Source organism: Hemicordylus capensis, chromosome 1 (genome assembly GCF_027244095.1).
Source record: "Hemicordylus capensis ecotype Gifberg chromosome 1, rHemCap1.1.pri, whole genome shotgun sequence".
Taxonomy (NCBI): domain Eukaryota; kingdom Metazoa; phylum Chordata; class Lepidosauria; order Squamata; family Cordylidae; genus Hemicordylus; species Hemicordylus capensis.
In genome coordinates, this window is record NC_069657.1 from 133,568,396 (window position 1) to 133,583,652 (window position 15,257).

The 15,257-nt window shown below is 42.7% G+C and overlaps 1 protein-coding gene across 2 annotated transcripts in view; it reads right to left on the minus strand.

Annotated features, from left to right (window-relative positions):
* Positions 1-169: 169 nt before the first annotated feature.
* PNPLA2 (patatin like phospholipase domain containing 2) overlaps positions 170-15,257 on the minus strand; it is a 70,571-nt gene continuing 55,483 nt past the window's right edge. The window contains exons 6-10 of one of the 2 annotated variants that reach the window (XM_053285585.1): positions 13,902-14,075; positions 11,457-11,589; positions 9,594-9,716; positions 5,664-5,819; positions 5,259-5,396 (exon numbers count right to left, since the gene is read on the minus strand). In XM_053285585.1, the coding sequence (XP_053141560.1) occupies positions 5,708-5,819; positions 9,594-9,716; positions 11,457-11,589; positions 13,902-14,075 (542 nt within the window). In that variant the 3' untranslated portion in view covers positions 5,259-5,396; positions 5,664-5,707. Of the gene's footprint in view, positions 5,397-5,663; positions 5,820-9,593; positions 9,717-11,456; positions 11,590-13,901; positions 14,076-15,257 lie in introns of both variants that reach the window. The other variant, XM_053285586.1, reaches the window with a different exon arrangement.

A 15,257-nucleotide genomic window follows, 5' to 3' on the forward strand; every position in this document is an offset into this window, starting at 1 on the left:
TCCATTTTGGAATGGCCAGGCATATTTTTCCCCCATATGGTGATGTTCCTTGTGCCCCCCCCCGCCCCGCCACTGCATCAATATGCATGTAGAACCAATGAGCCTCCACATCAGGGCTTGGAGTTCAGGTTATCAGATAAGAAATTAAAAATTCACCCACCAGTTCCAACAGGTTTAGAAAGTATTTTATTAGGAGGTATGTTTCCCCCCAAATAAATACATAACACATTGCCGACAAAACATGGGGGAGGGGGAAACAGGAGAAAAGCAAAACATAATTAATTGAACACTGAACTTTCAAGTGACTGTTAGAATACTACCCAACAATAGTGCCATGTTAATAAAATCAGATGCTCGATTCCTAGCTGATTTTGTTGCTGCTCCAACTTTCAGAGACATGCCTGAAATTTTGCTCACAAGTGCAAAAGCCATAGGCTGCCCACAGAAGTGCACAACACACCATCATCCTGCCCAGCAAGAATGAGCACACAGAGTTCTCATGACTCAGAGAAGACAAATGCAAAACGAACATGGTTCTTTCTAGAACGTTAAAGCTCTTTCTCCATTTGGCATTTCAATTTCTTGTAGCTGGTAGGAAGGGCCAATGTACATCAGTGAAACGGGGGGAGTACCAATGATCTAACAAAGCAGGTACTCCATCTGTGGCACAGTGTTGCCAACCTAGTAGTTGCTAAGGAGTTCAAGGAGGCAAGACATAAAGGAACAGTAGGGGAACAGCGGCCATCAGGACAGCAGCAGAATGCCGGAATGCTAAGCATTAAAGACACAACAAAAACAAAGCACTGCATAGTATTGAGCACAATGCTATACAGTATACTAGCAGATACATACAACAACACAAGTTACTGTTCCACTGGCTTCTTGGGTAATCAAATACCATCCTTTAGATTTGTGCAAAATCTTTTTTTTTTAAAGTAATGTGCAGGTCACACAAGGTTTCTCAGTGCTCACTCCTACACCAGCCTTTAGCCAAGAGACGTTCCAAATTGCCAAGCTTTCCCTAGGTGGGGGAGGCTTCTCTCTGTTGGCACTTTTCTACTTTACATCAGGGGTTTTTTTTTGCTCCATTTCAGTGTCAGGCTTGGTCATTATTAGAGCTGGAATTAATCTAGACCATAACATGTGAATCCATTTGAAATTCTGGATGCAGCTAAGCTTTGTGGGTTTATTTGCTTTTCAAATGGTCCAGTGCATATTGCAGCATTATTGTTTGGCACTAAAAATCTGGATTTTAATATAAATAATTAATAAGTATATATATTAAAAACACAGAAGGGCTGTTTGGGGTTTACTTTATAAAACAAGCCTCTGATACAACTCTGGGTGCTTTCCCAGCTGGCTACATGGATTACTACAGAAAAGGTCATTCTAGATTATAACATTAGCATATTAGGAGCAAAGAAATGCAGCAGCACAGTCATTGTGCCTTAAGTAGCAGTTTACTATACTAGAAAACATAAAAATGATGTGCAAGATATTTTAAAAGAGAATACACTGCTGAATAATTAAGTGGTTGGTGATACACACACACACAGGTTCACTGTCTGCATTTAGAGGAAACATGGAACACTTCATTTATAAGGATTAGGGGGGAAACGCAAAGGTGCCTGATCGTCAGATGACAGAGGAAAGTCATGCTTTTCTGAATAGTTCAAAGTTTACCAATAACTTTTTTAGAAAGTTACTTCTAGCAGATTAGTCAGATTAAAAATTCACTCAAAACAGCAACTAGATAGCACTATTCTTCATCTATGAGTCTAGAGATGTTTGGTGTCCAAGCAGTCCTCATCTCTGCCAAATTACACTTATAAAAGTATCTACTAGGATCCTCCCGACAGACTTCTTCTGCTTAGAGATGATTTTGATTGTTTTATGGATAAGAAATGGGCGAACCCAGTAAATCCTACAAATAGATTCTAACTTCACATGTATTTCTTACTGAAACACAGTAGATCATAGGCGGCTTTAATACGTTTTTTCAGTAAGTAACAGTATTTCTGCCTCCAAGGAGGAGTTCTTTTTGAGGGCTAATTCCATCATAGAATGGCATCTCAGACCAACTCTGAATTAAATGCCAGTAGTTTCTATGTTTATTTTCTACTGTACAAACCATTGCTGGCAGTGCTTGCTTTGTTACCTTTTTCAGGGCAAAAAAGACACACCACAGCAAGAACTTCCCCAAAGTTAGCTCTCATTTAATTTATACCAATGGAGTCCTCAAGACTGGGAGTTGGATTCTCTTAGTGCTGTGGATCTTTCACAATCTGCTACAGGCACTCTAAAGCAAATGTTTGCAGAGCGAGCGAGCAGTGAATTCCTTGCCAGAGTGTTTACATAAAGTCTAGGACAGGTGAATGGCTATTCAACTGGCCATCGTGCCAATCCCTCACCACTCCCATCCTGCCGAGTCAGAGACTCCACCATTTCAGAGCACTACTATTCTAAGTCTCGTGAAACGTGTTAAAGCTTAACAAGGTTGGGTGCAGACACAAAGCAGGCACTTGTGCTACATGAGCCATCAATTAAGGACTGAAAGATTTTTCTTTCGGTATCATCTTGCCCATATCCATAGTACTGCCTGTTCCCAAACAAGCACTCTTATCTGCAAAGCCTTTGGAGTGATGGAACTATTGAGGGTCTTTGTAGAAATTCTGCTCTTGGCCATCAAACTCCTGTGTGCTTTGGCTACGAGAAGGTTTTTGTGCTACTGGTCAGTGCTGTACTCACCTACCTATCACTCATCTGCTTAGGCACACCCAAACAAATCTATTAAATTTCGTTCTAGACTATCACAGACACCATGTGCCAGTGAAGCCTACGTGTACCCAGTGGCATCTTCCCATTTGCTCTCCAGTGGTATTTGAACATGCATCACAATTAACTTTGCTTACATATACACACACACACACACACACACACACACACACACACACACACACCCCAAACCAGCTCCATCTTCCCCCCAACGGTGTTTCATTTGGCATGAAAAAGATTGTACTATGAGAAACACAGAGAAATAGGAATGGTAGCTTGGTCAGAGTACAAAGGAGGTCAACTCCTCCCTGCCCCAGTACAAATATACCAACAACTTTTGTCCTTAAGAGACTTTCCCTTTTACAGGGCAAATCTCAATGGGGGGGGGATGATGACAACCCTGATCCCAATGGGAAACTTGCCAGATAAACTGTTTTCCTATATGAGTGTGAACAGGGCTGCTGTTGCTTTGCTGTTACAGTACATCTTTGCCGTACTACACAGTAGCAAGCTCAAGGCAACAGCAGTGAAACAAGAAATAAAAGTTCAGTGCTGATGACAATTAGTAGCAGAGATGTCACTTTTGATAAGAAGCTATAGGGAGAGAGACTCTAAACATCTGGTGGTGACTTGCCCTGCTACGTGGAGTGCTTTATCCCAAATGCATACTGCAGTGGACAATACCAGGAAATGCAGAGGTGCAGATGGAGGGAAAGCTGGAGAAGCAACTCCTCACTTAAAATTTTTGGAGGGACAGGAAAGACACTTTTGAGGGGGACATATGGCTGTTCAGTTTGGTGAAGAGGGACAGGAACTCCTCGAATGCTTGCAGGGAGCAGGATCTGCATTGCTGAGCAAATGAGAAAATTAGCAGAGACTTTGGTTATAGATACCAGATCTTTAGCTCAGGAAGTTTCAGACTCTGGCAAACGATTAAATGCCCTTCTGGCAACATGAACTATAGAGCGGGGGTGGGAGGCATGGACACACACACACCTCCCTACTTAGCTTTAACTTCTAGGCATGGTTTCACTGCATGAAATTAAGACCTATGTTTTATCATCTCAACAAGAAGGTAAGCCAATATCCACTGGTCTAAGATGCAAAGAAGGACTTACATTCACATTTTGTGCCTTTGACCTATGAGCAAACTCTTTCTTCTGTTCACACATACTATGATCCCTTTTGGGACCTCCAGATCCATATCATCCACACTTACCAGCACCACCCACTTGTAGAGCAACAGCCAACATCATGCCATGGTGTGCTAGCTCCATCATTTTAGAAAGGGACTAAATTCACAACTAACACAAGTAAGTTGTTGGATTCCATCGATGTCATGAAGTGCAATGCATAGGAACCAATGTTGATTTAAGTCTCCAGATTCTAGCAGCTTCATATTCTTTTGTAAGTGAAATCAAATCCCTTCCTTCTCCTCTTATAGCCAGCTTCAACAAATCAGATTAGTCTCAAGCCACTTTAAAACAACATACATACATGCCTTGTCTTCTACCTTCCTACATCCTTCTTTATAACCTTTGTCAATTGCACATGTCAAAAATTAAGACAGATAACTAAAAGATATTGAGGAAGATAACAGAACATCCAAAATGCACAGATGGTTTTTAAAAAAGAAAAAGAAATAAAAGATCTCAGCTTAGCTTAGAGCTTCTGACATTTTCATTTTCCCCCAAAGGTCCTTTAGAGGGGGACATGCCTGAGAAGAACAAGGAACAATATGGCACAAGGGTCTAGCTTTAGAGTTCTATATTCCTCAAATCTATATTCTTACATTCAGAAGCATCCAGAAAGATTTGTTGGAGAGTGTGGAACAGGAGTTGCAAGACACCTCTGTTAAAAACCAAGGCCTGATTCCAATGCAAGAGTAGAAATTCTAGGCAGCTGTATTTTTACAGTTTCATAGCCTGTCACTGAAGATCCTAGGGGACTCAAATCTTAAAATACTGATCTAAAAACAAAGAGATTAAAAACAAAGCAAGCCTGAGCAAGCCCAATTGTGTCCCAACCCTCTTTTTAAACAGCAAGTTCAAGAATACACCTTCTAGGAGGTACACCAAATGAAACTCTTTACAGTCCAGCCTGGCCAACAGCCAACAGTGTTGCAGTTGCCAAATATATACACCATCACTTTTAAGAGTGCACATATCTTCTGTTTTAGTACTGTGCCAGTCATCTGCTTAGTGGTGGCACTGTAGGCTGCTCTTTGATATCAATTCTCCCTCTGAGCTGGGGGAGGGGGGGATACCTTAGCAGATGTTAAGGACTCCACTAGGAGGCTGTTGAAATGCACAGTCACTGTCCACCCTCCCACCCCGTACAAGTTCTGGCAATCGTCTTAGAAGAGCTGAAGACTCTCTTGTGTGCAGTCTGCTGGTGGGTGTCTCATCTGCAGCCCTTCTGATGGGAAGATGGAGGCCTGCAGGTCCACGTTGATACAGAAGAGCCCCAGCATCAGCTGGCGCTGGTATTCTTCCCATTTTGTCATAACGTCCGTCAGGGAGAGGTTGCCCCGTAACCACTTGGGCAGAGCCTCCCCATAGCTAGCGCTCAAGGGGAGAGGCAAGCTTTGGGTCTTTCTGAGTTCAAGATGGTAGTACAGCCTGAGAGAGAGAGAAAGAGAAAATGTTTCAGTTTGTCATGCTGTATTTGTAGGCAATGCTCAACACTTTAGGGCTTCCAGTCAAGGTATGAAGAAGAATTAGGAAGAGACACCAAGCAAGTATATATCCCATCACAATTTCTCCTTGTCATCATACCAGTGTCAGACTGCTATGATGGAATACAAAGCCAGAAGAGCAAGCTAGGGCCAAGGAAAGATGCAGGGGAGCAGAGATTTCACTCAGCTCCTTGTGGACCTCAGTACTGACCTTTGACACCCTGGCTATCCTAGTCCTGCCCTTTGCTAGTCTCGTCACTGGCCCATGAGCAGAAAGAGCCACTTGAGCTGAATTAGGCTCAGTAGAAACGTTGAGCCTCCAGAGTCTCCAGGTTGGTGATCGCCACACAGCTGTGTTTCAGTGAGTCTGGGAAAGGGAGTCAGGTGTACAAGTGAGAAACGTGCAAACTGTGCAGAGGGGGCTGCGCTGTGAAAGAGAGATGCTTCACTGATCAAGGGTATCCATTCTAGCCACTCATCCTTGTACAATGGCCTTTTTATGCGGCCAGAAAGTACAACTCAGTTGCCTGTAACTTGACAAAAAATGCATCCACTGTTAACTGAAGTTGTAACCATTTATATGCTCTGGTGGTAAATTCCAACGAATGGAAGGATCACTTAAAAGAAGAGGGAGTGAAAGAGTTCAATATTGACTATAGTCTGGCAGCATCTGGAGACTGTTTTGAACATATGCAGCTACTTGATACTAGTCAGAGCATCAGTCCATATAACCCATCATCATCTACTCTTGTGGGCAGTCGCTCCCCAGGACCTCAGAAAGGAGGTCTTCCCCACTGTCTGCTCTATGCTTCTTTGCTGAGGAGATGCTAGGGATAGAATGGTCCCATTACTCAGCACTACCATCACTGAGCTATGGCCCCCTCCGAATAGTCTTGAAAACGCATTTTTCACTGTATATCATTTAGGGCCACACTTGTCTTCAAAAGTTAGTGTACAATCTAGTAGGCCAAAGGAAAAAGCTGCCGTTGCAAGTGCAAGAGCTGCTGCTGACTGATCAAGCAACTATTAGTTTAAAGTTATATTCTTGCAGGTGAACATAAATCCAGCGGAGATCAGGACGGTTTACATGGGCAGAGTGTATTTTACAATACAGCCACCTACTGTGTGAACTGCCAATAAGCAATCGGAAGAAAATCCCATGTTGTCTCAAGGTGAAGTTGGGAAAGAAAAAACCCTTATGTCATCTGAGTTATTCCCCGCCCCCCACCCAGTCTTACAACAAGCACGCTATTCTCTCTACAGAATAACCTATAAAATGCTTTTAAGTAGTTACTTATTTCACATTTAAAACTTGATCTAGGAATAATTCTTTGGAACACTCAGTGCATGGAAAACAAGTTTTAAAAAATTGTTTCAACAACATATTTCCTTATGCACTCATTGATAATTGGTGTCTGGGTAGGGCTTGGCGGGGGGGCAAAAAATGAGCCGCAGGAGCAGCTCTTACCCACACTTCTTGCTCTGTCCTGGCTGCTGGGCTCTCCCTCACCTTGCCCCGCCGCCACATTAACCCCCAGTGTGTGGGCTGGTCAACATGGAGGAAGGGCAGGGGAGAGCGAGGCAGCCAAGGCAGGGCAGGAAACGTGGGAATGAGTTGTACCTGCAGCTTGTTTTCTGCTCCACTCCCCCCCCCCCCGCCACTCTGGACAGGGCACCACTGTTTAGAACTATTATTTCACAGCCAGTTTTAAAGAGGGAACACCAGTGACTGCCAGGTTTGGGTGTGGTCTCTGTCTAATACTTCCTGATGTCGGATGTTAGTGTGGATTTTGAAACAAAGTGCACTGTACTGGGTTTGCCTATACTTTCATGCCTTAATCAGTATTAAAGCATCTGGCTGAAATAATAATCATACCAAGTGGAAGGACACCTTAGTTTGCTCAGTCCTAGTAAAAAACGGGACAACTGCCACCAAGTAGGGATGTGTACAAAATGGATTTTGCATTCTGTTATATTTAACCCATTTATATATAGTGCCCACTATCTGTCTCTTATACACCACCCACTAACAAAGTCTTTACAACAAAACAAAAACATTATAACACATTTAAAACATATATAAGATTGAAAGTTAAAACAAATCAATAAAATTCAACTTAAAAAAAACATTGAGCTCAAAATGAAACACAAATTGTTGAAACATTTTTTCAGGACAGCAGTCGACCCCAGCTATTTCGATGGAACAAACGTGAAATGTTTTGAGTGTTTCAGCCATAGGGAAACTCGAAACACTTGACTGTTCCCTATGGGTAGCTCCAAGGGGCACCAAAGTGGGTTGGGTAGTAGGGCATGATGGGTGCTACCTATCACCCAACCCACGAAAGAAATGAGCAAGCTGGTGATTTTTAACACATTTTAACCTTCCAAACCCCCATAGGAATTGGGTGACATCCATCATGCCCCACCACACAACCCACTTTAGTGCCCCTAGGAGCTACTCATGGGGAGCAATTAAGTGTTTCGAGTTTCCCCATAGTTCCCTACGGGTGGAACAAGCTGCACTCACAAAGTGCACACAAGTTTTGCATTGCAATTTGCAATGCATTTTGCTGCAACCCTGCCTTGAAACACACTGAAGAAGCACACAGTAAAAGGGAATCTGTCCCTCTCAATACAGAACACACATTTTAAAACACAGTCCAAAAATGCCCCTAAAAGAATCACTGACCCAGAATCCACGGCCAGCCACAGTGCCTGTGCTGCAGTAACATCACTGGCACAAGTTGCTCTCTCTCACACAATTATGACTCCTTACTTCCTAGCATTGCATTCCTTGCAGCACCCTTAGCAGCAAGCATAGCCATAAGCTCAACCAGAACAACTTGAGCCACATTTGGACTGAGCATAGTTTGCAATGCATATTGCAGAGCAGTGAGTGAAGCACAGATTAGTCTCAAGGCCAGATATGGAGCCCATCACAGCAATTGCCAAGAAATTTCACACATACACACACACCTGACACTATCCATTTCTCACCACAACGCTATCTCACGAACAAAACAAACTACAATTCAAGGAAGGAAGGCAGGCATCCAAGTTCTGCCTTTGTCAATCTGAGAGCCAGCAAAACCGATAGATACAGCAGCAATAGCACAACATATTATACTCGGTGCTGAGAAAAGAAAACCACAAAATCAAACCTTCCTCCTTCCTCTCCTGATGTATTTTCTTCTTCAGGAGAGACACACTATAAGGGCTCTCTCTGCCTCCCAGTCCCTTTTAAAACATTTTAAAATTCCCTCCTTCTGTGTTCCCCCTCCCTCCCCCGCCCCCACCAAATGAGGACACAGTTGTCCATGACAACACTCAATTTGTATGCTAACAAGCCAACTAAGAAGCAAGGAGATCACAAGCCAATTGGTAGCCAGTGCCAGAAAACCAATCAGCAAGGGGGAAAACAGGCCTCCAAAATGGTGCTCAGAACATTTCAGTCAAAACAGGGTTGTTCTCCTCTGAGCTCAAAACAGACCATTTAAAGGGTGCTCTGTTTCAAGCTCGAAATGGCCCATTTCGAGTCAAAACATTCTGCACATTCCAACTACAGAGCTGCCATCTTAAGCACACATTCTTGGAAGCAAGTTCAGAGGCACTCATTTCAGAATACGCATGATGGAATTAGAGGCCAAAGACTCCCAATTCCCTAGTTATATGACCAATTTTATTCAACAGATGCATGGCAAAATGTTTGCTAATTAGATTTGCAATTAGATTTGCAACACACATATCAGGCGGTTTATAAAAATGATAAATAAATAAAAATAAAATAAATTCACTAGGTTGTACCCCAAGCGCTTATAGTGTGAGTGAAAGGGGGGGGCATTTGGGGGGCATTTTTGGTCAGACCCTTTCCTGCTGCAGTCTCCGCCATGCCACCCTTTCTAGAGAGCCCCCGCCCACAAGAGCAGATTTACAGGGGGCTGCAGAGGAAAGGGAGGATCAGTGCCATTCTGCCTTCTGTGAATGGAACTTCTTCTATTAGTGCTGTGTACATTTAGGATACAACTCACCAGTTCTATAGTACATTACCAATAATATTCACTAATTTTATGGCAATTTTGTATGCTATTCTTCCCATTGTTGCAATATTTCCAGAAAAACAAAGGGAAATCAGTCAACATACCTGGCTGAGAGATGACTTCCTAGCTTCTTCTTGGCTTTCCTCATGAAATAGTGGCAGACTTTCCTTGTCTGTTCTTTCATCCACCTAATGTCCTCTGGAACGTCTGGCAGCCATTCAAGCAACCTGAACAAGACAGATACCACATAAGGCAACTGTTACATGGAGCACCCATACCACAAGCATGAATGAAATTCATTGAAACTTCAAGAAGAGCCAGCCCAAGGCTGTTCTTTCTATTAATGGCTCACAGGCAAACATCCAGACTACAGTGATCACAAAGCTGTGACAAGTGGTCTGGCTAACTCTTTAAAATAGAATTTGCCAATGAAAACCCAATATACTTTTAATAAAACATTAGCTCCAAGCAGTCTTGGAGGAAACTGATTATTTAGACCTATTTCAAACTGGCTTTAGGGCAGGCTATGTGGCTAAGACAGCCTTGGTTGGCATTATGGATGACCTTCACCGGGGAATCAACAGAGGGAGTGCGACTCTGCTAGTTCTTTTGGATCTCTCAGTGGCTTTCAATACCATCAGCTATGGTATCCTCCTGGATCACATGAGGGATAGGAGGCACTGTTTTACAGTGGTTCTACTCTTATGACTTGGGTAGATTTCATATAGTGGCACTTCGTGACAGTTGCTGTTTTAAATGGAAGCTGTTGTATGAGGTCACTGAGGGCTCCATTCTGTCACTAGTGCTTTTTATTATCTACATGAAACTGTTGGGTGAGGTCATCAGCGGATTTGGTGCTGGGTGTCATCAATATGCTGATGACACCCAAATCTATTTCTCCTTGTCATCAATATCAGGAAATGGCATTAGCCCCCTTAAATGCCTGACTACAGGCAGTAATGGGCTAGATGAGGGATAATAAACTGAAGTGAATCCAAGCAAGAAGCAGGCGCTCATTGTTGGAGGTCGTAATCTGCAAAATAGGACAGAATTTCTTGTTCTGGATGAGATTACACTCCACCAGAAATAACAGGTTCGTAGCTTGGAAGTGCTCTTGGATCCAGGTCTCACCCTGGTGCCTCAGTTGAGGCTGTGGCCAGGAGCACTTTTTACCAGCTACAATTGATTTGACAACTCCACTCATTCCTTGAGGAGAATGGTCTGAAAATATTGGTACAGCAGCTGGTAAACTCCAGGTTGGACTACTGCAACACTTCTATGTAGGGCTGTCTTTGTACATAGTTTGGAAACTTCTGCTAGTCCAAAATGCAACAGCCAGATTGGTCCCTGGGGTATCCCAGACAGACCACATTATGCCTGTTCTTAAAACAGTTGCACTGGCTGTCAATATGTTTCCAGGCAAAGTACAAAGTGCTGGTTATTACCTTTAAAACCCTGAATTGCTTAGGTCCAGGTTATTTGAGGGAACACCTTTCTCTACAAGATCCCCACCACTTAATATCATCAAGAGGGGTCCTTCTTGGGTTCCATCAGTTCATCTGGTGGTGACCTGCAATCAGGCCTTCTCAGTTGTCACCCCTAAGTAGTGGAGCATGCTCCTGGTGGCTATAAGAGGATTATCTTCCTTGGAGGCCTTCAGGAGAGCCTTAAAGACTCATCTTTTTAGCTTGGCTTGTAATGATAATTTTAATTTGGTTTAAATTATTTTAATGTAAATCACCCTGAGCCACTTTAGGAAAGGAGATACATAAATTGAATGAATGAATGCATACAATCTGAAAAAGACAGGTGATAATTCATGAGAAATAGCACGCACACACTCTTGTTGATAAATTGCATCAAGCTTTCATATGATTAGAAGGGTAGGATATAAGCTTTGTAAAATTAAAAACACACACTCACGTTTGCTCCCATAACAGAATTTCAGAAACAGATTTCAGACATACCTGACAGTGAAGGAGACAGCAGACTCTATAGGAAGGGTGTATGGGATAATCAAAGTAGACACTAGACGTACAGGCAGCAGGTTGGCAATGCCACTGAACAATCCCCTCCTCTCAGCACAGGCTTCCAACAGGGCTAAAGACGGAGAATGTCCATTATTCCAGCAACCAACTCAGGAGCAAAATCAGAGACTAGGGCTTGCCACAGTTTATGGGGGAAACCCGTGAACAACATTAAGTCCTCTCATGAATAGACTAACTCCAAGCATCAGCCCAGAAGGCAAGCAATACAAATACTCAGCTCATGCGAAACAGCCAAAGATCTCTGTTGCTTGGCTTGCCCCACATAATAGGCCAAGCAAGTTAGGCCTATTCTATGGTGCTTTTAAGAAGGCACCACTCACTATAAAGCTTGAATGCCTTTGAAACTTGCAGTTAACTTCTACTCTCAAAAGCTTTTGAAGTAGGAAGATGCTAATATCAAGGCCCTGAGGATCTTGCAGTTCTAAAGTCAGTTCAGACACTCAGCAGTTGTAGTGATTTGTTCCTGGGATTCCCCACTTCAGCTGTAGGTATAATCTTGAAGTAAAGACTTACAGATTTTGTCCATGGTGAAATCCATGATGAGCAACCCTTAAAGTTCATGAGCGAGCTCTACACCAATCCCATTTCAAATACTACTACAGAAGTGGGGAACTGGAGTTACTGAATGTCCAAACCAGTCCAAAGACTGATGGCATTTCCACAAAAATATCTCCTTGTAGCTACATGGTAGCAAGCCGCTGTGAAGAGCATATGGGTTCTAAAGGCCAGCTGCAAATCTTTCCCGCCCTCATTTTTATCTTCGCTTAACCTGCCTTACAAGGTTGTGGAGATCTAGTGACTGGTCCAAAGTCGCGCAATGAGCTTGATGGCTGAGTGGCGATTTGAACTTGCATCTCCCCAGTCCCAGTTGAACATTCTAACCATTACATCACACTCACACACATAAGCTAGACCACCTATCTTGTGCATTTCATGTACAGGTGAAACTCGGAAAATTAGAATATCGTGCAAAAGTCCATTAATTTCAGTTATGCAAATTAAAAGGTGAAACTGATATATGAGACAGACGCATTACATGCAAAGCGAGATAAGTCAAGCCTTAATTTGTTATCATTGTGATGATCATGGCGTACAGCTCATGAAAACCCCAAATCCACAATCTCAGAAAATTAGAATATTACATGGAACCAAGAAGACAAGGATTGAAGAACAGAACAATATCGGACCTCTGAAAAGTATAAGTATGCATATGTATTCAGTACTTGGTTTGGGCCCCTTTTGCAGCAATTACTGCCTCAATGCGGCGTGGCATGGATGCTATCAGCCTGTGGCACTGATGAGGTATTATGGAAGACCAGGATGCTTCATTAGCGGCCTTCAGCAATTCTGCATTGTTTGGTCTCATGTCTCTCATCCTTCTCTTGGCAATGCCCCATAGATTCTCTATGGGATCAGGTCAGGTGAGTTTGCTGGCCAATCAAGCACAGTACACTGTATACTTTTCAGAGGTCCGATATTGTTCTATTCTTCAATCCTTGTCTTCTTGGTTCCATGTAATATTCTAATTTTCTGAGATTGTGGATTTGGGGTTTTCATGAGCTGTACGCCATGATCATCACAATGATAACAAATTAAGGCTTGACTTATCTCGCTTTGCATGTAATGCGTCTGTCTCATATAGCAGTTTCACCTTTTAATTTGCATTACTGAAATTAATGGACTTTTGCATGATATTCTAATTTTCCGAGTTTCACCTGTATTTATGAGTGCGTTTATGTATGTGCAGGCTCCAGCTTAGCTCTGAATACTACCCATAGTGCTTACACTAAACAGTTTAACTGTTGTCATGGTTTCCTCCAAGGAGTCTTGGAACTGTTATGTGACTGTGTGCTAGGGAAACCCAAATCCTGCACACAAACTAGAGTAAGATATACACAAGGGTACATCTTACAAGACCTGGAGCTTTCCCAGACAGCAGGTTTTACCATGGGTTTACTGTGAGTTCGAAGCTGCACCCCAAAAACGACACAAAAAGTGGATTTTTTCCACCCTAGATCTAAATCAGGCTACACCCTAACATGCAATTAAAAACCTGAATTGTGTGTGAAGTGCTCCCCAATAGTTCACAGGGACTTCAGGATAAATTTGGCTGATATGTGACTGCACACCTCTCTTCCGGAGGAGATGTGAACTGAAAGCTGGGTGTGAACAACTTCCGGGGTCTTTCAAATCCACCACTATTACCCTCGTCTCTCAATATTCCCCCTTCCTTGACTTCTCTAGATTTTTTGTACAGGAAAACAGAGCAGAATCTGAAGTGTTCTTTAATCATTCTGCCTGGTGTTTTTAAAGAGGAGTGGGCCTTGTCATAGCACAGTCTGTCCCTCTAATGAGGAATCATACCCTGGTTCAGTTTAGGGGGCAAGTGTTCAAGAATGTGGGCTTCAGCCTCTGCCAGTGCAGCATTCTCTCGCAGCTGATCCTCTTCTCCTGCCTCTTCCTCTTCGGGGTTCTTCTCCTCTGCACCATTTTCAATGGCTAGCAGAGAGCGGATGGGTCTTGGGTGCTGGAGCAGACCTGGGGAGAGAAGATGGATAGTGGAAGTGTTGCAATTCAACATTACATGCATGTTGGTCACACTGCTTCAAGCATCTCACGCAGTCATAGGATGTTGAAGTCATAGGTGGACAGGATGCATTAGCAGCTGCAGATAACGACGCTGCTGCAGCAAATTGGACAGCACACTGGGAAACCGTGCACACCCTACTGCAAGGCAGGAGGGCTTCATAAAGCCAACCAGAAGTGGCAACGTATTGCTAAAATGCTGCATCCTGTAATAACTGAAAGCAACATGCTGCCGAGATTGTTTTTATTTTGGTTGATGCTATAAAAAAGAGTTATCACTCCTCTCTGCTTTGATACACAGTAAGCTTCATTACTAACCCTTTCAAAAGCATTCCCCCATGTTACACAAATATGTTTCATTCTCCCTTCAGAAGCAGAATGTTCTAACAATCTGGTTAATTTACTATAGTAGTTTGATGGAAGAGGCACCAAAGTACCTGCATCTGTCCCTGCTCCAAACTAACTATGGAGGTTGCCAAATCTGTACAATTAGGTATTGAACATTTATATATACACAGCTCAAAAGAAACTAAATTATTTCAGTTTTACCCATTTCTTATGTATCTATTCTATTTTATAAAGCTGAATCCATATGTGCAGACATGTCTCTGTACTGCATTTTTCCAAGACTTCACCATTGTGTTTTCCCTTACATTATGACCACTTTTTTTTTAAGCTGCATACACAAAAGAAAGCTAGCACATTGAGAAGCAGGATAACCCAGCTTGCTAGTTTTCCTGTGGATAGGGGAATATTTATGTGGGGAAAACATTCAAACAAGAATTTCCCTCCATTTGTAGTCTAAACTGGTATAGTCCCAGGAATCTTGTACCACATGATTTTTTTTGTATACATATAGTAGATACTCTGCAGAATATATCACTGGACTTGGACATATCCTTGACTTCACAATAATATCACAAAAGGTCATGAGTAGACTTATTTAAATCTGCAGTGTTCTACCCTGAGTGTATCACTGTGCTGCTATTTAATCTCATGCCATGACAAAGCAACTACATCCATCTTCCAGTGTATTCACAAAAGCAAGTAACACATGAATTGTCAGGGTGGGGAAATGCAGTGACTAAGCTTGTTGCACTACAACCATCCCCCACAAGGTGACACTGCATACAC